We start from the raw sequence: 24,139 nt of genomic DNA on the forward strand, positions 1-24,139 counted from the left end.
GAAGGGAGCGGGAGAGAGGAAGGAAAGACAGGAGAAAAGGAGGAAGGGAAAAACAGCAATGAAAAATCCCTTTAATTCAAGATCCTACAAACATACTTGACCACTGGAATTCTTTTTTTTCTGACGGTACTACTAATATGTGCAGGATATTGACATTCCTTGGAGCAGAATTTGGGAAATATTGTACTTGTTGGAAGAAACTGGATACGAGGTTAAAACAGAAAGACTACAGGAGATTGTCTCCTTTAGGGGACAGTGTCCACAGCCAAACAAACAGGGAAATACTTATTTAAAAGCAACAGCACGAAATCACTTGCTTTAAGTTTTCCAAAGGGACTGAAAACTAATTTAACTGCTCAGGACTACAAGGTATTTTGGTGTGAAATTTCTACTCATGCCAGACTTTCTACCACTTAGTCTAATACCCAATGAATTAGGTTACTATTCTTTTTTAGTGTCTTAACATACTTTCACATACATCTTGGAACATTTGTTAACATCTTAAAAATCCCCCTAAGATCTCTTCATTAGCCAAGCGGAAGCTTGGTGCAAGCACTTCCCCAGGTGCTCCTGATCTTCCATCCGCCCTCATGCTATACACAGTGACCTCTGAGATGAGAGGAAAAGCTAGTGCCCTGCAAAAAAAGCTACTTTTCCCTGCCCTGAACAAAGGAGACGTGCAACACAACCCTTTAGTATTCCCTGTTAAAGGCAATTAAATAACATTTGATTTGAAAATTTTTTATTTGAAATTAAACAAATGTTTTATGTGAAAACATTTTTTATTTAAAAACATTTTACTTGAAAGCAAAAAAGTGAATTAACTTTTTTCAAAAAAAAAATTGCAGTTATTAAGTATATCCTTCATTCTAAACTTTGACTCACAATGAAATTAAAGCTTCAGATAGATTTACATTAGAGCAAACAATAGGTAAGCACAGGCTCAGTTTTTAACAGCAAGCTTACATAGCAATTTGAATGAATTCTCAAAAATAAATTTATGCAACAAAACCTTTATCTAGGTCTTGCTCATACCAAAACACAAAATAATTCTGTGCAGAATGCAAAATAAATGAAAATAAGGAAAGAAAAAAGGAAAGCCGAGTATGCTGGGGGAAAGAAATGAAAATCAACCAAAAAACTTTAATCTTTTCCTATATTATCATAGCCTAAAATGGAACTTTGAGGAATATTTTATACTACCAAAGAAAGAAATGTCTCAAATAAACCTTAAATTTTACATATAACATTTAAAGTAACTTACTTGTAATAACCATCACTTTTGAAAATATGGCCTTGACACTGGCATCTGTCTGAAAATCACACAAGAAAATGCAAAATTAAAATCTCCTAGCAATAATCTTCATATTTTTCAGAAAGTTAAGCATAACCCACTCACAGTCTAAGCCCACGCCCAGACTACCAGTATATATTCCTTCTTTAGACATGTTTAAGCCCCCAATAAACTGAATGAAAGAAGTGAAGTCATAATCCACCCTCGTCACTTCTTCCCTCATCCTGTTTTGTCATCCTCTCAAAAGAAAAAAAAAAAAGATATGACTGCTGCCTCAACCTTTTGGGACACAGAGGTATTCTGTTTTTCTTAAGTATACTCAAAGGACAGGATTTAAAAGGGGAACAAAGTAATCTGGAAACGGTTTTCACATTTGTAGTCTATCTCAAACAAAAAACTGACAAGTATATAATTCTGATTGAACTGAGGTATTTAAGCCTGAGAATTATGACATATAAGTCAGGAAGCCACTGAGAAGACGCTAGATGAAGACACTTAAGATGCCATTAACATGTACAAAAGATTTTTCCAAGAGGGCTAGTTATATGCTGCATCAGTGCAGTATAATATTTCAGTGAATGAATGTCTTCATTACATTGTGCTTCATGTAACATATTCTGTAAAGTCATGGGTATGAATGATGTTTCTAAGAATGCTAGTTATTCACTGCATCAGGTTAGTGTTATTTAATGAAAAGAAAGATCACCAACAAAGTACAATACTGCAAGTCACTTTGAGAGACACTGAGCAAATCAGTTAAGTTAAATGAAATAAGTAGAAGAGCTACATTGCTAAGAAAGAATAAAAATTATCTTAATCAGAAGAAATAAAGAAGTCAAAGAAAAATATTAAATATCTAAGAGTCTTCCTGATAAAATAGGCAGAATTATAAAGACAAAATTTAAACACAGCTTTTTTTTTTTTCCTAACTTTAACTGTATAACATCTACTAGAACTCTCAACATAAAGTGAGTATTAAGACTTAATTCTCCTTTCACTACAAGGCCACTTTAGAGTACCATCCTTCTCCATTCTGTTTCGTCTTCAACCCCACCACACAAGAATGAGAATTCTCTCTTTGATTTAGCTAACATGTTAATTAAGACAATTTAAAGGATAATACCACAAAGTAGAAAGGAATAAAACACTGTAACTGAATTGAGACTGTATTTTATTCCTACACTGAACCGGAATATGAGACCCTGCCAAGTTTTTATGAACAAGCAAAGAGAAGAAGCTCACATTAAATAAATTTTAAAGGGACAGTGAGAGTCAACAAAGCTATTCTTGATTACAGTCTCAGACATCACACTGCTCAACACACAACCTATACACTTAAAATGCTATTCGGCTGCTATTTGGACTTTAATAATGCTTTCAATCAGTAATAATTTTATACACATGAAAATGAGAACATCTCACATTCTAAAATAGTATGTTTGCAACTTTAGAGGTAGTAAATTAATATGTCTCTAGGTGACAAAGAAGGGCACTTTATCCAGAGCATATTACCTAAAACACTCTTAACACTGCATTATAACACTGACTAAAACAAATGTTTATTGGTTGAAACACACTAACTTAACTGAGATTTTCCAATTTCCCTCCTTCGTGCAGAAGTACTGAAATAGCAGAATTACTAAAATAATTTTAAGTTATTGTGTAACAAGGAAAAACTTACTCTAGTAGGTTCAATATAATCAGGAATCACAGAAGGTTAAATTATGTTCAGTAAGTCATAAACAAAGAGATAACTGTTAGCCAATAAACCAAAAATACTACTCAGTTGTAAAGCTTCAATCAGGCAAACAAGGGTCAAGAAATGTCTTATTACTACTACTAATTTAGAGGTTAAGAAAAAAGTGAGGTCACCATAAACCTCAAACAACTACTGTTAGCTCACTGATTTTTAGGACAAAAGGCAAGATTTACACCTAGGAAAACTGGAGATGTTCTCCCTAGGATGAAATAACTCCATTCTATTGACCTCTGTCCTATGAACAGAAAGTGTATGTTGTGGGGAAAGGGTGAAGGAGTCCACTATGTGCTGATAAAGAAACAAAAATAACACTGTGCTGTTTTCCCTGGATGCAATTTAAAATGACCAGACACACAGATTTTTAGATGAATTGTATCTTTTATAGGCCTACATACAACATTCTCAAACAAATCAACTGGATGAATAACTACCATTAAATTGTAAATATGAAGACCAGGTAATACATTAAAATTACCACAGTATTAGTCCTAAGTAAAAATATCAAAATACTAAACTATAATTACATGATTTTAAAACTTTCTATAACCACAAAACTATACAAAGATGATGGCAGCATTTCAGTGCAACAACATTAAGTGTAATTTTACTGTTTTATATGCTATCAATAATGCTGAGTTATTGTTTTTTGTTTTTAAAGTTACCAAAAAAGGCTTCATTCTGAGTACACAGAAGCACATTCTGTTTCCTGTTGGATATCATCTTTGGCAGATACAGTGAATTTAAGTTTTTCTATGTAGTAAGTTTCTTAAAAATTTCAGTGTTCTAAGTTAGAGATCATAGGTTCTAGAGTCAGAACTGTTCCACCTAGAAACAGCTGTTCAACAAACACACAGCAGAAATGGTGATAACGTACTTTGGGTTGCTTAATTAAGTCGAGCAAATCCTTTACTTGATGTCGGAGCAGATTTTGACACTTCCACATTTCATTCAATGCTCTGAAAAACATAAACACATAAATTTAAATAACAAAACGGGATAAAAATCCTCTAGGATATTCCAACTATATAATATTTCTATAAGTTCAGACTATAAAGGGAGATGACAAAGATAGGGTAAAAGTTACAGGGGCTAAGCAACTGATGATAAATGGAGAGAGAGAGGAATCAAATAGAAGAGATAATAACATTTGCCGAGATGGGCATATCAAAAGAAGGGGATTAGTGGTGATTGTTTTTCCTTTTGTATAGAAATACGGAAAATTTCTCATTAACTGGAACACATTTGCAGGCAAGGGCATAGGAATTAACCGAGGTGATTACAAACTTGAGAAATAAAGCAATATTTAATGGAATAGTATCTTTCAGTAGGTAGGATGAAAAGGAATGAAAGACAGAAAACAGTGAGCTCCGAGATAATGGGGATACTTTTTCCTGAAAGAAAAATATTATAATTTTACATTATATATATATACATATACTTTATTAGTCATTTATAAATTGTGTTATATAAGTGAATATTCATCTTACACAACAAAAATTTTGATGTCCCCATAACACTTTTATTGTTCTCAGGCAGAAATTTTAAAGAGTTTTATATAAGAAATTTATATTTATATATAAAATATATACAAATCACAGACAGCAGTTAATGTTATTTAAATGCTGAGTTATAGAATATCAGAACCATTTACATTTAAAATTTTAAAAAAGAAATTTTCCAAAACCAACTACTACTTCTCATTATTGTTTTCAATTATCTATACTTCTACTGGGGCTTCCCAGGTGGCACGAGTGGTAAAGAATCTGCCTGTCAATGCAGGAGACCAAAGAGACTCAAGTTCCACCCCTGGGTCGGGAAGATCCCCTGGAGAAGGAAGTGGCAACCACTCCAGGATTTTTGCCTGGAAAATTCCATCGACAGAGGAGCCTGGTGGGCTACAGTCCATAGGGTCGCAGAGTCAGACATGACTGAGCACATACTTTCTATTAACTCCATTATCACACAAAGCACTGCTCTGAGACAATAATTTAATGCAGACGTACATAAACCATGTAAAAACATCCATTTTCTTTTGATAGACAAAGCAATTATTTGCTTAATATTTTCATTCTCAACAGTGTGTCTTAAAAGTACTTTTGTATTTTTTCAAAAAGGAGATAAATTAGCAGAGATTTGGACACAAATTCCCTTTACAGTAGTCCCTTATAAATGGTACTAGCAAAACAACAGTACTGGAGCATTTTCATCTTAAAATAGCTATACTTTACTGTTTCCAAGGTACTAAAGTTCCCTAAAGTTTAACAGGCACATTTCAAGGATTCAAACATTAAAAGAAAAATGACCATTATCCAGAGGACTGAAAAAGTCTCACAGCAAAGTAGCAGTTATGTAATGAAAACAATAATTTTGAAAGAAACAGAGCAGTCATCTGTGAAATTACTTCTGAACCCCAAAGTCAATGAATTCTCTCCATATCTACACATTTTATCACTACTTGTAACTTTAAAAGGCCCTGGATTTTGAAACTTGCTTTCACTTAAAGCAGAGAAATAAAAAAGAAATTATCTTACCTATTACAGTTATTTATTAATTTAAAGATGAAATCTTAAGTAATTCTAAAGCTTATTATAAACCATTACGGTTGCAGCTTAAGTCAAAAAGTGACCATTACATACTAAGAATTTGTACTGTAACAATCAGGAGGGGCACCCCCTCAAGCATTTTAATCAAATTATATTAAGCTGCAAAGACAATGTGTCCTTGTGTTTTGCCTTTCTAAACAGCACTTAAGGAAAAAAAAAATTGTACTAGTGGAAGCAGTATTACTATACTAGGAAGACAAGTACCCATTCATTCAATGTTAGTCTCAATTCCAGCTCTGTCACTAAATAAAAGTGAAAAATCTGACTGGAACCTGGCAACTCTTACATTTGTTAACTGACTTTTTTTAAATTAAGTGACATTTTAAGTAGACAACTAGTCCCCTCATGCGGGCTTCTCCTCAGTTGCACCAATGCACTACGTTTGCATCATTTCAAAGAAACAGAACTGCCACTGAGCCACAGAAACCTGTCAAATGTTGACGAGAACCTCTCCTCCAACCTGCTCTCAACTGGCAAACTACCCGTCAGACTCGGCAGTACAGAACTGTCTAGATGAGAACCTGATCAATGAAGGCGAAGATACCACCAGGACACCTGATAGTACCACTTACTCTCGTGGATAACAGCTGCTCTGGGCAACTTGGGGAAGGTGGAAATACACACCATGATCAGAGAGCACTCAAGCTGCCTCAGTTCTCCTCTGCAATCATCAAGATACTCAGTTAACTTAGTGACTTACCCAAAAGTGGGTACATATCAAAAAGTCTAAAATGTAGAAGGTACTTTGTCTCCCCCAAAAGAACACCATCATAGAATAAAATGTATGGCTCTTCCAATAAATAAAAATCCTTACCAAACAAATTCTTAGCAGGACCCTGCCTGTTACAGAGGAGTTATTTTAAATACCACTCAAAATAATTCGACGTCACAAATTCAAATGACTTTCTGGGCTAGAATGGTAATACAAATGAAGTAGGACAGGCATTATAATACAGTAGTGAGCACTGTGATGAAATCAGAAACATTAAGTAAACCATCATTATTAGCATTCAGGACGATGGAAATAAAATGAGACAAAATTTCATATCCAAATGATTCACAAAAAATAAAATGCCAGACAGAGGATGGAGAAACTTAAGAAACCACTGGCAAGAGTATAAATTAGTATAATCATATTGGAAAATGATTTGACTAGTTTATAATGCTGGGAATGTGCATCCTCCGCAGTTCCACTCATAGCTGTAACTCCAGTGAACCTAAACCTTGTCTGCCCATTAGAATCCCCAGAAATGCTTTTCTAAACACCCCAATGTCCATACTACAAACTAGACAAATTAAATGACAAACTGAAGATGAGATTCATGTGTCAGTGTTTTTTAAACCTTTCCAAATGATTCCAATATGTAGCCAAATCTGAGAACCATTCACAGCTATACCTCAGAGAAATTCTTGCATGTTTACTAAACTGGAAAATGTTCACAGTAGCATTATTTGCATTATTAAATGGAAACAACACAAATGTCCATTCTTTCCATGCACTCAGATCTGCAATGTCAAGATGATGGAATAAAACTGTGGAATAATGACAAAGTAATTCAATACCTCAGTGACAATGAATGACCCATAAGCTATGTAGAGAGAGTGGATGAAGTTTAGGAATATAATAGAATGGTGTGAAAAAAAAAATCACGGAAGACTATACCCACAATCACTCCATTTTTATAAAGTTCAAAAATGATCAAAAACAAAAAATATATAATTAAAGGATACATACATACGTATAATAAAACCATTCTTTAAAAGGAAACGAGAAACACAAAATTAAGGTTAGTGGTTTCCTTTGAGAGGAAGGAGGATGAAAGAGGGTGGGTGGTAGATTCACAGACAGTTATTCAGTTCAGTTCAGTTGCTCAGTCGTGTCCGACTCTTTGCGACCCCATGAATCACAGCACACCAGGCCTCCCTGTCCATCACCAACTCCCAGAGTTCACTCAGACTCACATCCATCGAGTCAGTGATGCCATCCAGCCATCTCATCCTCTGTCGTCCCCTTCTCCTCCTGCCCCCAATCCCTCCCAGCATCAGAGTCTTTTCCAATGAGTCAACTCTTCGCATGAGGTAGCCAAAGTACTGGAGTTTCAGCTTCAACATCAGTCCTTCCAAAGAAATCCCAGGGCTGATCTCCTTCAGAATTGACTGGCTGGATCTCCTTGCAGTCCAAGGGATTCTCAAGAGTCTTCTCCAACACCACAGTTCAGAAGCATCAATTCATCGGTGCTCAGCTTTCTCCACAGTCCAACTCTCATATCCATACATGACCACTGGAAAAACCATAGCCTTGACTAGACGGACCTTTGTTGGCAAAATAATGTCTCTGCTTTTCAATATGCTATCTAGGTTGGTCATAGCTTTTCTTCCAAGGAGTAAGCGTCTTTTAACTTCATGGCTGCAATCACCATCTGCAGTGATTTTGGAGCCCAAAAAGATAAAGTCTGACACTATTTCCCCATCTATTTCCCATGAAGTGATGGGACCAGATGCCATGATCTTCGTTTTCTGAATGTTGAGCTTTAAGCCAACTTTTTCTGCTCTCCTCTTTTACTTTCATCAAGAGGCTCTTTAGTTCCTCTTCACCTTCTGCCATAAGGGTGGTGTCATCTGCATTTCTGAGGTGATTGATATTTGTCCCGGCAATCTTGATTCCAGCTTGTGCCTCTTCCAGCCCAGTGTTTCTCATCATGTACTCTGCATAGAAGTTAAATGAGCAGGGTGACAATATACAGCCTTGACGTACTCCTTTTCCTATCTGGAACCAGTCTGTTGTTCCACATCCAGTTCTAACTGTTGCTTGCTGACCTGCATATAGGTTTCTCAAGAGGCAGGTCAGGTGGTCTGGTACTCCCATATCTTTCAGAATTTTCCAGAGTTTATTGTGATCCACACAGTCAAAGGCTTTGGCATAGTCAATAAAGCAGAAATAGATGTTTTTCTGTAACTCTCTTGCTTTTTCAATGATCCAGTGGATGTTGACAGTTATTACTACGCAAAACTCATCATTTCTTTGGGTGCATAAAATACTTCATGACAGTAAATGTAAAGACTTTTGGAGAAAATAACCACAGACAAAATGAAAATAATAAGTAATAAAATGTTAAAAAGCATCAGGTGTATAGTTGGTCAGTTAATTCGAAAAAGTTGATTAATAGGAAGTAACAGACAAAGGGACATATTGAATTAATGGTGAACTTACAAATGGATAACACAGTTGTATAGAAACTTGAGAGTGTGGGTATTACAGGGAAGTCATTAGAGAGAATAACTGACTTGAATATCCATGTAGAAAATAATATAAGATTCTAATTTGACATCATGCATAAAAATAAATTACAGGAAGAATAAAGATCTCGATCTGAAAAGCAAATCTTTAAAATTTTATTCAAAAATATGGAACAACAAATTAACCTCAGTATAGAAAAGAATTTTTAAAATGCAGAGAGAGCCTAAGCAAAACAGAAAAAGACTGATATATTTGGTTATATTAAAATTAAAACTTTTATATGTGCTAAGACACCATAAGCATTGTAAAAACATAACTATAAGCTCTAAGATATATTGTGCACATACCTGACAAATGTTTTAGTGTATAGAACGTATAAAGAAACTTTACAAAAAGTTGATATAAAAAATAACTTCAAAAATGTTATACACATACACACACACATACCTTACTTATTTTAACTTAAAAGAGATAAGTATTCATGCACTCACCAACCATTTTTGTAGAAATCAATTGATCCACAGACTGGAATTTACTTTCAGCTTTTCCATGAAATTATTTTTCAGTATATCTCAAAATATATTTTCAGTATATTATTTTAGTTCTGAAACTGTCATTTATGTTTTGTGTATTCTATTCACAAATTTTAAAATTTTCTTTTCCATTTCTGGTATTAAAGTTTTCATTAGTTGTTTGCTCCTACGGGTTTGGAAGTTATACACTCAAATTTTTTTAGGGGGGACTCAAATTTTTAATAGGTATAGTTGGTCTAATTAATCAACATGTCATATCTGTCCTCGCTCTTATACAATGAAAGAACATCAGAACACTATCTGCCATCTTAACATGTTGTTATCTGACTGTGTGCCCCCTCCCAGGGAACGAGAAGGGTATCCCAAGGACTCTGACGAGCTCACAAATTGTTGCAGTGGTGTAGGTTGACTCAGTGTCAGTCTAGATGCTAATCTACTTTTTAATACAGATCCCAACACTCTTTTAAGAAAACTATCCTATTCCTTCCTTCTGGATTTAGTTTCCTTTTTTACTCTTCAGTAATTTTTTAAGTAGGATCTATGAGTGGTGAACTCTCACTTTTTGCTTAAAAGTGTCTTTAATTCATTACTACTCATGAATGACAGCTGAAATGAGTCAAGGCATCTAGACTGGTTGTGACTTAAAATAGTTTGTTCCAAAAGGAATATACATATATATATCGTATCTCATCCACGCTAAGCGGCCATCAACTGCACCATGAAGAAAAGGATGCATTCCAATTTCAGAGATGTTAGCATATGAAAATTTAAGGTTTTACAATCAATTAAATACAGTGGAAACATATTCTACTATATGCAGTGGAAAAAGAATGAGTTTTGGAACCAGGTAGAACTGAATTCAAATTCTGGCCTTGTCTCTTACTACTTGTGTAATTTTATGCAAGTTAGCTGATCTCTGTGGGATTCAGTTTATCACGTGGAGAACAGAAAAAATATCACTTATACTAGGAGTTGCCAAGTTTTTTCTGTAAAAGGCCAGATGGTAAATTTCACAAGTTTTGTGGGTCATAAGGTCCCTGTTGAAATTACTCAACTCTGCCAATTGCAGCAGGAAAGCAGACACAGTTAAGATACATTCCTGTGCCTGAAATACAGACGATATTCAGAAATGTACATTTTCCCTCCTACAATCTTTTTCTCTACATTTCTGTGAAAGATATAAACAGACATATAACAATTTCCATGGGGGAAGTGAAGTGAAAAATTCCATTAAGCTGTGACAGGAATGAAAATTAGGTACAGCTCCCTAGACTTCTAATTTCTTCATATGTAAACCCCATTAGCTGTGGGTTAAGTTACCCATTTACTAGAATACTAAGGATCTATACTTTCTGAAATCTAGAGCATATCAATCTCCAGGCCTCAATTTCCTAAGCCTCAGTACAATTCAATTAGCAATTCCTCTTCCATGTACAAAGTGCCAAAAGGCCTTCAAAAGCACTTTTTGAATGAAACACGGTCATAAAAATATATTTTTGCTTACCTTTATGCCAAACTATAACACCATGTTGAGATTATGCAGCACAAAAATATGTATCTACTGGTTTACACTATAACTCAAATCAGTATCAGGTAAAAATAAGAAAGTACTACTTTCACAATATGGACCCTTCTAATGCCTTAAGGAATATAAGCAAAAAACAAAAAATACATCAATATTTCTTGAGACAACAGAAAAAACTAAGTCCTAAAAGCTACCTAATCAATCAGCTGTTTTTCAATTAGTTACAAAAATCCTTGTTAATCCCATGTTAGTAGCAGTACTTTCTGAAAAAATATCCAAGTATTTTATTGTGTCTGACCATTTAAACAATGTACGTTACATAAATTGTCGACATTAAAAATACAGTTGTCTTCGTTTCCATAAAATCCAATACACTGCAAAAGATGGAAAGAACAGAGTTTGACATTTGAAACATACTTCACTGCATTTAAATCCAGGGTGGCATACAAGTAATACAAGCATTTCATGCGTTCTGTTGTTTCCAAATTGTGGGGGACCATGTATTGAGCAAAGATCCGTTCAACAAGCAATCTATGAAAAAACATAAAGTACTCTATTAATTTCTATAAATATATGTATTACATATGTATATAAATTTCCAAAACATATAAAAATACCTATGAAAGCTTCTTCTCTCTGAGTGGAGATGAGATTTACAAATCAAAAGATTTCTTTAACAAGAAGAGCCTCCCAACCCCACAAAAAAAATGGCAGCTGGATATACAAGAAAAACTCCTATACCTAGCAAAGATAGCTACTTTTGCATGACTTTGGGCAAGTTATGTACTAGGGGCTCAATTTCATTAACTAAATAATAAAGGGTTTAAAAACTACATTAGAACTTTCCAAGCAACAAATTCTAATCTAAGTTAAGACTAACAAGGAAATATCTGTCTTCTGAGTTTCCAGAGCGATCATCATGAAAAACGACCTAGATAAAAGAACAAAAAGAACAGGGGAAAGGGGAGCTACCAAATCAAAATGAAAATCTCTGTGCACTGTCACATGCTCAAAAAGCTTTAAAATGTCAATTTTTTAAAAATAGTAACTGTGAAACTTCTTAGATGATATCAACCTAAGATACTCAGTTTCTACTTCCTACACCTCTTAAAATTCTAAGATGTCCTACTGGTTCTTAATTTTCTTATTTTGATCTTTATAGGTAAGATCATTTGGACCCCACTAAAAATTCATCAAATCAATACAGACTGGAAGCAGGATTTACAAGTCTATTAACTATAGAATGGATAGGTTCCATACAAGATCTAATCTTATATACTGGAATAGAAAAACACAAAAACTATATTCAGATAGTGTTTTTATATATAAATTTATAAATTATTTTTTTAGCCTTAAGTAGGAACTGTTTTTATTTAAAATGCCTAAATATAAAAGGTGTATATTTCACTTTTATTTGAAAAAAAAATCAATGTGAATCCTTATAATACAATTACCTATGAAACAATATTTAAATTATAATTGCATACATTTTTACTTTCAAATATTACTCAGTTAAAATACAGTATATGAAAATGACCATAAAAGATGTACCCATCCCTAAAGTTATATGTACATCACTACTTCATTTATGGCTTTGGCAGGAAAGCAACTAGTCACTCAAAATTTTTAACTTGCAGTAAAAACCAAAGAGGGACTTTAAAGTTATAAAAAATAAAAATAAAAAAATAGTTCACCTAAAACAACAGCTCAACAACAGTTATATAATACCAAAAAGCACCAAACAGTTTACTTATGGTCTCTTTAACTTACCTATCATCAATACTATTTTGATAATATATATGGAGCAATTTGTCTTTGATCCATGAAATCTGTTTTGCAGCATCTTTCCCAGCTGCTGATTGCAAAGCATATTTCTTATAAATCTGGGCAAGTCCCATCATGGCTTCTTTGCGTACTCTCCACTTAAAATAAAAACATTTTTTTTAATAGTTAAAAATGCCTCCTTATATTAATTCCTTCAAGTTTAGTTACCGCCTTTTTTATTTACTTTACACAATATATTTTAATCATACCTCACTTACTAGATGTTAATTTGCAATTACTATAAAAATATACAACTATCATTTTAATATTTACTACATCAAGCACAGATATCTATTAATATATAAATAATTTTAATGCTTTGATATCTCCCAGAGAAGGAAATGGCAACCCACTCCAGTATTCTTGCCTGGAAAAATCCCATGGACAGAGGAGCCTCTTAGGCTGCAATCCATGGGGTCGCAAAGAGTCAGACACGACTGAGCGACTTCACTTTTGATATCTTAGACCCTTACCAACCTCTAAAAACAAATTTCACTCACAATCTACTTAATGTCATTTAGAATTAGTGAGGGGAAACATGTTACCAACTTTTAAAAGGCAAAGACAGTTAAGTGCATAAAGCGTGTGCTATTCCTTATAGAATTTTTCCAAATTATGGTCTATATTAAACATACTTGTAAAGGTACATAGAATAGTGGCTTTATCAGATGCTGAATGTAAAGACACATTAGTGGTTCATTTTGTATACCTGGGAAAGACATTCAGGTGTCAGAATAACATATTCAACTATTTTTTTTTAATGAGGACATATCTGCTATATATCCAACATTAATTATCTCGGTATGAGATTAACCTTAAATTTTACAGCACTATAATCAGTAGGATGTTAGTAATATTTAGAACTTCACAAATCTGCAAAAATTATTCATTTTTCCTTTGCAGTCATAGCAACATTTTTCTTTTGGTTTCTCTTTTAATTACAGTAAAGAATAGTCCTTATTTCATCCATCCATTGCATACACACTGAAATAAAAGACTTCAATAGCTTTACTCAAAATTCAATACATTTGTAAAAACTGTATATCCAATTTCCTATCTTACCTCTAGTTCCTGAAACTGGTGTTTTAGGGAGAATTTAAAGATACAGAGCAAATTTTAATACTGCCAATAATGTAAATACATTTAACAACTTTTTGGTATTCAATATATACAGAATGACCCAAGCAGTCCTACAATGAACACAACACGATGATCAAACACATGTGAAGCATGATCCCAACAACACACAAACTCTGACCATGAAGAAGATTACTTAAATCACACTCAGAAGGCTGTCACCCTAGCATGATACAAACCTCTCTGTCTTCCTTTACAACTTTTGGGCTTTTCATTGTTTAGTATCCTACTGATATATTCAATAAAGACAAGTCTAAACTTATCAGTTAAAATAAGTTGCTCTGAATACCTACAGATTTCACAAGAAAACCATGCAACTCCTGTCCATCTATTCTCCACCCACAACCAGCATGATCAAAGAGAGAATTAAATGATGAAGAGAGCACAATCAACCCTGTAAGCGACTGTCAAAATGTTGTAAAGTATTTGCTTGGTTAAAGTTATTCACAGCTACCAACAAGCCTCCTGCTTTCTTTGCTAATTAACCCCTAAATACATCAAAGATTTTCATCTTTCACCAAAATTACTCTTAAGTCTAAGTCTATAAAATCCATGCCATGAAGGAAAGGCAATGGGGAGGAGCGGAGAATGAATATTCACTGAAACACTAAGCACCGAATACACTCCAGGCAACAAGGAATACAAACATAACAAGACACAGTCCCCTGTTCGGAAGCCACTAACTAATGAGTGGAGCTATTTGGTGCTCAAGGAAGAAGGTTTGGGGTCATGGAAGGTGGGCGAGAAGCATGCTGCTCTGCTCGGGTTAGCTTTGCCATGTTGAAAACATCTTTTATTTTCTATTCCATAGAAATTATAATACAATCAGCTAGAGGACTATGAATTGATATCCGTATGAAAGGAAAAACAGAAGTTGTGTCAGTTCTTTACAAAGTCACTTATTAAGATTAGTGTACAGGTTAAATATCTGACTAATCTACCACTTAGACCTGTCCCATTTGAGGATAAACAAATAAGATGAACAAAATTTAATGTAACAAAATGTAAAACCTTCTTATAAACATTATTTTAGATATTAAAATGCTCCCCCCAAAAAAAGAGCTAATTTCATTTAAATCTCAATATTTGCAAATGAAACTCTATTAAAACACAGAGTATTCAAAATACAAACCTACTAGTAATTATTATTCCTACTTACCCGTTTGTCTAATGTTCTCTCTCTCACAAAATTAAGTAAGTGATCATTGACCAGAAGAATATCTTTTTTAGCAGCTGTAACTATAGACACAATAACATCATGCCTAATAGCTTCCTCAGGGTCATGTGACCTCACTTTAAGATACTCTGAAAGATAAAATTTTATTTGATTAAAATGGAACTTTGACAATTAAAATGTCTTAAAAGATTGCATAAGACCTTTGAAAATAAACCACAACAAAAACAAAACCTAAGTAGAAAGTTTAATGTTTCAAAAATATTAGTAGCAGGAGAGACAGAAAGGAAGAAAGAGAAGGTAGAAGGAAGGAAGGTTAGTACTTCAGTCAAAATACAGTAGTTTACATTCAACTGAGTAGTAAATCCCCTCCCCATCTATGGGGCAGGGTGGATGACTTGAGTTCCTTGGCTCAGTAATTTAACAAGCCACATAAATGAATCAAGAAGTATATCAATATTTCACTTTTATTTTTTTTTAATGGTTAAAATATTCAAGTCAAGTGGTTCTGCTGGGAAAAGACTAGAGAATATAAGTTTCTATCTCCCTTAACTAGGCAAACCCTTAGTGAGGTTATTGAAAGATTAAATTAAGATAATGGAAGCAAAGAAACAGGATTATAGGAAAGAGCATAAGACAATTCCACTTAACTAAAAGAAAGACCAAAGGGATGACAGAAGAAATGAAACATTCAACAATTATGAGAGACTGGAGGAATATATTAAAGCAAAAAACATGGGAGTTCAGATCTGGCACTGAGAAAACTGAAAGAAAAATGAACAATCTTCAGTAATGATACATTAGGTTTAAGGAAGAGGTACCACAAGTGAATATATTCCCTGGTGGCTGATGGTAAAGAGTCTGTCTGCAATGCCGGAGACCCAGGTTCGATCCCTGGGTCAGGAAGATCCCCTGGAGAAGGAAATGGCAATCCATTCCAGTATTCTTGCCTGGGAAATCCCATGGATGGAGGAGCCTGGCAGGCTATAGTCCATGGGGTTGCAAAGAATTGGATATGCCTGAGCACCTTCATTTTCACTTTCACCACAAGTGAACATAAATTATTATTCAGCTTTTTAATTAGAAGATTAGTAAGTATAATTTTGTTGTTTGGATCTGGAGTAACATATATAGCCATGTCTATAAACAACACACAGTGCTTATGATTGTAAATAGATTTACTACTCAATAAATGAACAGTTAACAAATATAATGTAAAAAGCTCATAAAACCAATGCCCAGGTCCTAAGCTCCTCCACCTTGAGCATTCTCTACCAAATAGAACTATTTCAAACAGTGAGAAAGACAGTATGTGTAATAGGCAATGAAAAGTGGACACTGTACAATAATATAGAACAGAAGAAATCACGGAACAAGACACCAAAGGCCAGTCTTCATCCAAGGTGATGCTGTATATATGGTGGAATTGGAAAGGAGTCCTTTATTATAAGCTCCTTCCAGAAAACCAAATAATTAATTCCAACAAGTACTGGTCCCAATTAGACCAAATGAAAGCAGCACTCAGCAAAAAGCATCTGGAATCAGTCAACAGAAAACACAATCTTCCATCAGGATAATGCAAGACTGCATGTTTCCTTGATGACCAGGCAAAAACTGTTACAGATTGGCTGGGAAGTTCTGATTCCTTGCATTATTCATCAGACATTGCACCTTTGGTTTTCCATTTATTTCAGTCTTCACACAAAAAAAATGTTCAATTCTGTGGAAGACTGTAAAAGGCACCTGAAATAGTTCTTTGCTCAGAAAGATAAAAAAGTTTTGAGAAGATGAAATTATGAAGTTGCCTGAAAAATGGTAGAAGGTTGGGAAACGAAACAGTGAATATGAAGTTTAAAAAAGTTCACAGTGAATATAAAGTTTACTAAAGTTTTTGGTAAAAATGCAAAGTGCTTGTTTTATTTTTATATTAAAAACCTGAAGGCCAACCCAATAATAATAAGCAATAATATGAAAGTTGGGGAAGAGACTGCTCAGAGTTAAAGTATTAGAGGGTCCTTGATTGCTCAGAAAGAAGCTAGTATTCTGATTAACTTTAGACTTAGTTAGTCAACTATGCGGTGAAAGCATGAAGGAGAATTACCTCTCAGGCCCATGGGGATAAAAACGGAAAAATGAGAAGAAAATACACTGAGCAGATGAGAGGAAAAATAGAAATAAGAGAAGCAAAGAATAGGCGTGTAAAATAGAAAACACAAAATAAGATCATAGGAATAAGTTCAACTATGTCAAATTCAATATTTATTTTCAATGAAATTTTTAAATCACTTTAAGAATACTACATATAATTTATAGATATGTACACATGCAACATAAACAGAAAAGCATGAACAGGCTGTAGACCAAATTTATTAGAGAAGTTACTCTAAGTAGGAAAAAGAATCCCTTGTGAAAAGTGTTTCAACTGCATCTACAATGTATTTTCTTTTTCTTTTTTAATCTCCTAAACTAATACAGCAAAATGCTAACATTTCCGAGGAAGACAGTGGCTGCTATATTCATCTACATTTTCTGAACTATTTCATAATTTCATATCTGGCAACAGTCAGATATATAATATTCACATTACTATAAAAAATGAAATACCTTATGAATTTACAGATTTCAAGAAAGTTATCTCCATTAAGCATGGTTAGTTTATAAATTGATGACTCTCACGTAAGTTTTCAAAATATTAAAGACCACTGAAGTCTCATAATGTATTCAAAGTCAAGACCTATTCAAATCCAAATGCCTGAAATAAATTACTCTTAAATTAAGAAACCAACACTGCCTCTGATAACACTACTTTTTATGTACGTGATTGTAGCCTATGTACTAGGAGGCAAAATTCTAGCTTCAGAGAGTAACTACCATGATGGTGAATTTGAAGATTTCACCCACTAAAATCACAAAAAAAGGACAAAACAGAAGGTTTTTGTCCTATATATAAAGCCTATCTTTTTTTTTTTTTTTTTTCCCAAAGAGCACCAAGGAATATTTGCCATTATGGGTATACAGTACCTGTTAAGTCCTTTGCCAAATCAGGATGGTTCATGAGACAATGGCTAGCAAATTTCACACATTCCAGGCGGATGGGTACATGGATATCATTAAACCTGAAAAAATACAAAAGCACAGAGTAATCTTTAGTATAAGAGAAACAGACGTGTTCAATCTGCACTTGATTTATATTTATTTCTCTAATTAAAAGAAAAAATAATTTATACAGCATAATTCAAAGCACAACCAGAGTATTGTAACAAAGATTTGTATACTATGCATGTACAAATGCTATGGAACCTTTATATTAAACCAGGTCAATCTCCTGTGAGAACTATGTACTTTTAAGGAGCATGTTCAAACAATACACATTTGGCTCAAAAATAAGAACTGGAATGACAAAATTTTTCCTATAAATATTATACTTTAAAATATATATGCTTATGCAAGTGTTAAGTATATACACAGTTCATGGATACATTATTAAATCTCATACTGAAATGAGAACTCTTCCTCAAATTATTCTTTCTTAAATATAGAACATTCACAAATGTTTCACAGATCTTGTACTAAACCCTGTATTATTTTATGACTTTAAAATTGTGCCAATAATTACTCCTATCTATTACAGTTAACCATCATAATTATTTACACTAACATCAAATCAAACCTTTACATAAAAATGTAGGTATCTCAGTATGCATCTCTGGAAAGTTAAAACTTTTTGGCCGATATGTTATTTAACTATCTTTACCTTTTATACTTCCCCTCTCTTTTTCTTCTCCCGTATAACCTGGTGAACCAACTGTTTTGTGCTTATGTGTGTAGTGGTTTTCCACAGTTTAGACTGTGCTAATCTTATCATTCTGATGTCAGCTACCAGGTTCCCCTCTCTCCTAAATTCTACAAATTAGTAATCAGGTCTACAGATTTGATCATATTCAGGTTCATTTTTTTAAAGCAAGACCTGATACAGTATCATGTTCCTCCATCAGGAAACATATAGTCCTAGTTATCTCTAAACCACCAGTGTTCAAAGCCTATAATATACCTAAATTCATTATGAAGTACAAAACAGAGATTAAAAAAATATATATTGAGTAACAAGAACAAGATTTTCCATTCAACATTTTTGCATGTCTTAATTCTCAAAGATCAAAAAGTTTCCCAATCTTATACCACCTAATACTGTAAGAGACAAAATTTAACAACAAAAAGACAAATAGCAGTCTACTGAATGAGCAACAAGTTACTCATAAAAGCTTAATATTAGGGGAAAAAAACTGCTTCATGAAGTGCACCCAAAAAAAGTTACATAAAATCTAGTCTTTAGTCTCATGGTTTCCTGAGTAATTTGAATCTAAGTACTCAATCTATGTCTGCACCTTCTCAACTAAACATGTGCCATATAACCACTAACAGACATCTTTAAATAAATACTCTAGCTCCTTAAAATGGGTAATAATATGATTGTTTATGCCATTAACAATACAAGGAAAAACTACAATGTAGTAAAAAGATAACAAATTTAAATTAGAATTTTTTCTCCAAAAATTCTACAGTGGTCTGGTGAATCCAAGTCCTGATTTAAAGATATATTAAATGTCTTTATGTAAAATTATATTTTTTGTTTTGAACACGTCAAATAAAATACATTTTGACTTTTATTAGTAGTTGCATAATTTAATTAAACATAAAATATTGGGCCCTCTTGCTTATTGTATTTAAGGTGAAAAAGTCTAGAAATCAAATTCAAAATGACAATGGGCTAAGATTTATCAGTTTAACACACCTCGTTAAATATTATTATTGAGCTACATAAGAAATAAGAAATCAGAGTAAAAATTTAGTGCTTAATGTATAAAGGCTTATCTCTTCATTTAACAAATTAGAAAAAACAAGTCCAAAAGAGATTAACTGTATTATAATCACTGATGGCTCTGGTAGTGAAATAGAAAGAAAAGTGGCAGTAACAATGCAAATATCTCAACACAAAGAAAACAGAATAAGATTCAATCTTATTTACTTATTTATGACTTAACTGCATTATTTGTTATAAGCATAATAAAAAGCAGGGCGGGGGTGTGGGGGAGAAATCCTCCTCTATCCTCAAGGTCAAAGTAGGTTTCAGCCAAGACACTGAGAAGTGGTTTTAATATATTCAAGATCAGAGACATCTTTAGAAAAGTAATAAATTCCTCACACAGAAAAAATACACAAACATATTCAAATTTTGCAACCAATTTCACAAGGTTTGTGGATCATTAAAAGCATACAAGAAAGCCCAGATTATCAATTCTTCTTTATCATAAGAAATGTAGAAAGGAGGTTAGTAGGAGAAACATACATAATCATTTATTTACCCATTCTATGGATACTCTTATCCTTACAAATCTCCAAATAATCTAACTAAATATAATTTTCGTGGAGGGGCTATATCTCACAATGATGTATTTGCAGTTGGAATGAATCACTGCTATGTAATAACACACTTCAACTTCATGATTATAATACTTTGTAAGATAGCTATTTCAATATATTATCTTTTAAAAATTACTAAAAAAAATATTTCTGAAGACAAGGGGAATTTGTAAATATGGCTAATCACTATCAGCATCAAAAATTTCAAAATACAAAATCCTTCATCTATGAAAAAATCCTAAATGTGGATGTTGTTTTAAATTAATAAGTAGACATAAACACATACTACTTTAAAATAGGACACCAAAATCATATACCTGCCCAAGTAACACTGCCAAAGTGGTTTGTTTTGAGAAGCCAATTCTGAATCCTTTGCCCCAAACATTTTTGCCAGTAGTTTAACAACTTGAAGACGTTCCTCATTATCATTGCTCTAAAACAAAACACAACCACAGCTTTAAAACCATGAGGTAGATATACTCAGAATAATTTTTCCCATGATTTACCATAGAAAACCTTGAAAACTTTCTATGAATTTCAGTTGAAAAATTATACATAAAAAATTTCAATATATTTTTCACAAAATTAAATGTTATCTTCAATGCTTTAATCATCTCAAATTACATTAAAGAAGTACTCCTGTACATGAAAATTCATCCCAAAGTTTGATTAAAACTTAATGGCTTGGCCTAAAATTGAGGCTTGTTTCCATTCAAAATCAAAAACTAATTCACATCAAACCAACTTGGGACCCTAGAAAAACTATTTGTGGTTTTTAAGAACAGACATTGACAGAGCCCAAGCCTACAGCAGAGAAAGAATTATGTATGACTGTTTAAGCCCTCTGTAGAAATAAATACGCACTAAATATCCCAATACAAGAGTCAGTTCATATACATACAGCAGATTCCTAATGGAGTTTAACAATGTGATGGAGCCTCACAGATAAGAAAACTAAAGTCTCTGTTATATATACAACACAAGTACTCTGCAGATAAGAACTCAAGCTTCATTATTGATTTTGGTGCCTCTAATACATGACAACACTTAAATGAATGAGCCAGCCACAATGCTAGACTTGAACACAAAATGTGAGACTGTTACAAAGCGCTAATAATCAAGTTACTTAGGCGGCACTGTACAGATTTCTTTTAAATTTTTAAACCAATGCCAAAACCAAGCATTTAAAGACTATGATATGACCTGACTCCTCTTTATTGTTTCTTTCGCTATTCCTCCAAAAGAGTCCATTTCAAACCTGACTGAACATTAGAATGACCTGTAAAGCTTTTAAAAATAAAAACAGCTAACCAAAAACTCACCTCTGAACTGCACTGCCTGAAATTCTGATTTAAGTCAATCTGTCTGTCTGTTCAGGCTCCACAGGTAAAGATTCTAATGGGCAGACAGGGATGATTTAAACTGACTTATGTAACCACAACACTGTAACTCTTCGTGTTCCGCACATTCACTCGGCACCTCCCTATCTCTCCATGTTTCTGCATGCTGTTCCCTCTGCTTTAATTGTATGCTGTTTGTATCTTTTATGATACTTATAATATCCGGCCTCTTATTAGATATGGATTTTTCCTCTTCCTCCCATAATGGATGTTAAATTCGCTAGAAGCAGCAATGCTAATTTCTTATTCTTACATTTCTTATAGTATTTAATATTTTTATTAGATGAAATCAGGCCAACAAATAATTAAAGGTATGACTGCCTTCTGCCTCATCAAAACTGTTAGTGATATGAAAAGAGCGGGCAGAGGAAGGCCAATGAATCAAATGGCTCAGTTGGCAAATACATCAAAAAGATACCCAGAATAAAATGAGAATAATTATTTGCTGCATTTTGGGGGTAACTACACTATCAACACATTATTCTGTAGCTTTCAACGAGACAAATTCAAAATTTTAGAAACAAGAAACACAACACATAAATCATCTAACAACTTTTCTGGGTGGTAGAGTGTGGTTCATCAAAGTGTATTAATTATAACCAGATTTATTTAATCTTTACGTAACAATCTGAAAGAGAAAAATATGCTCCAAACCTGCAAATGAAACTGAATTTGATGGCATAATTTAATGCCAAAGCAATAAGGACATTATCAATAGTTTCTAGAAAGTCATCTGAAAAGCAAAGGCACTTTCGATACAGGCTAGGTAAGCAAAGATAACGCTCATAAAGGAAAATATTTCACCCTATGTGGATAACAGACTCTAAACCATTTTTATGGCACAATCAAAGGGTCTGGGGAACCACTATAAACTATGCCTTAGAAACGAAAAAGTCACAACCCAGAAAACATCACCTGGAAAACATTCATCCTGCTAATCATTAATTATAAGCAGATTCAATCTGCTAGGCACCACGTCAGCCACTAGCAAGACACAAACAGGCAAGGCACAAACATGTAAATAAATAACAGTAATACACCATCACACTTAAAACATTCAGTTAAAGCCACTGAAGTATTAAAAAGCCACAAATAATGGTTCTTGCTAATCTAGTTGATAAAACCATGTTTTTAGAATAGTTACCTTCAATTTAAATTCAAGCTGGGGTAAAACTGAGAGCAGCAAATGACTATCAATATTATAGAGCTCCAAAATTAAGTCAAAGACATGCTCTGACAAATCGCTGATAGATGTTTTCCCAAGCATCAGAACCTGATTAAAAAACTTTTGAGAAAAATAATTTATTAATAAAAGTACCATAGATAAAGTGAATTTTCTGAAATTTTATTATTTCATTAAATCCATTAATATTCTATACAAAGTCAAAACAGGCATATCAAAATGTTTTCTAACAGGTGGGAAACCACTACAGGTTACCAAAAAAGATAAAACATGGAATTCATCTCATACATAGTAGAAGAAATTTCTATTGATTTATCAATTAGCATATCAATAAACATCCTACCTACCAAACACATTTTATTCCCCATTATGGTACTTACCATATTTTACTCTGTATCACGGTTATTTGCATACACGTCTTAGTTTCTCTACTAGATAAATTTCTTAAGGGCAAGGGATCACACTTTGTTCACCACAGCAGTATGGGAGAGAACAGCATGGAAGTCAAAGCCTTACACCTTCATAGTAGGAGCCAACGCCACTTTTAAAATATGTAATTTTATATTTACAATGTAAAACCTCTGATACTTTTTATCTTCTTTTATATTCTGATAAACAATGTGCATATATATACACACACACACACACACACACACACACACAGGTTTATAGCACTAATTAAAGTCCAATTAAAAGCACACACAAAAGAAAATCCAAATGTGAACATATTTCTTCTATAAGCAGCCAACACTACCTTCTACACTCAAAACATTTATCACATTACTACTGAAAATGGTAAAAAACCCATGGCATAATGATCAAGTTCCTATCTATTTAAAGTCTTCCAAATATGTAAAAAAAATTAACCCACAGAATATCCTACATATTATCTCCTTGAAAAAGGCATTAAGGATTCTCTACATCATACAAGCTGCTCTGATCTCTTCTTTCTGTGACAATTAACATACAACTTGGCTTACTTAGGTTTTCTATCTGGAAAGTACAAAGACTTTACATTTCAACGTCTTCTCTGTTGGTCTTTAGTTCT

The 24,139-nt window shown here is 33.5% G+C and overlaps 1 protein-coding gene across 1 annotated transcript in view; it reads right to left on the reverse strand.

The window, feature by feature from the left end:
* Positions 1 to 24,139, reverse strand: part of PDS5B (PDS5 cohesin associated factor B) — a 115,644-nt gene that overhangs the window by 75,752 nt on the left and 15,753 nt on the right. The window contains exons 7-14 of the mRNA XM_052650130.1: positions 23,053 to 23,193; positions 20,826 to 20,941; positions 18,109 to 18,203; positions 15,073 to 15,218; positions 12,723 to 12,874; positions 11,370 to 11,483; positions 3,928 to 4,009; positions 1,265 to 1,313 (exon numbers count right to left, since the gene is read on the reverse strand). Of these exons, the coding sequence (XP_052506090.1) occupies positions 1,265 to 1,313; positions 3,928 to 4,009; positions 11,370 to 11,483; positions 12,723 to 12,874; positions 15,073 to 15,218; positions 18,109 to 18,203; positions 20,826 to 20,941; positions 23,053 to 23,193 (895 nt within the window). The remainder of the gene's footprint in view (positions 1 to 1,264; positions 1,314 to 3,927; positions 4,010 to 11,369; positions 11,484 to 12,722; positions 12,875 to 15,072; positions 15,219 to 18,108; positions 18,204 to 20,825; positions 20,942 to 23,052; positions 23,194 to 24,139) is intronic.

This window comes from Budorcas taxicolor, chromosome 12 (assembly GCF_023091745.1).
Source record: "Budorcas taxicolor isolate Tak-1 chromosome 12, Takin1.1, whole genome shotgun sequence".
Classification (NCBI taxonomy): Eukaryota; Metazoa; Chordata; class Mammalia; order Artiodactyla; family Bovidae; genus Budorcas; species Budorcas taxicolor.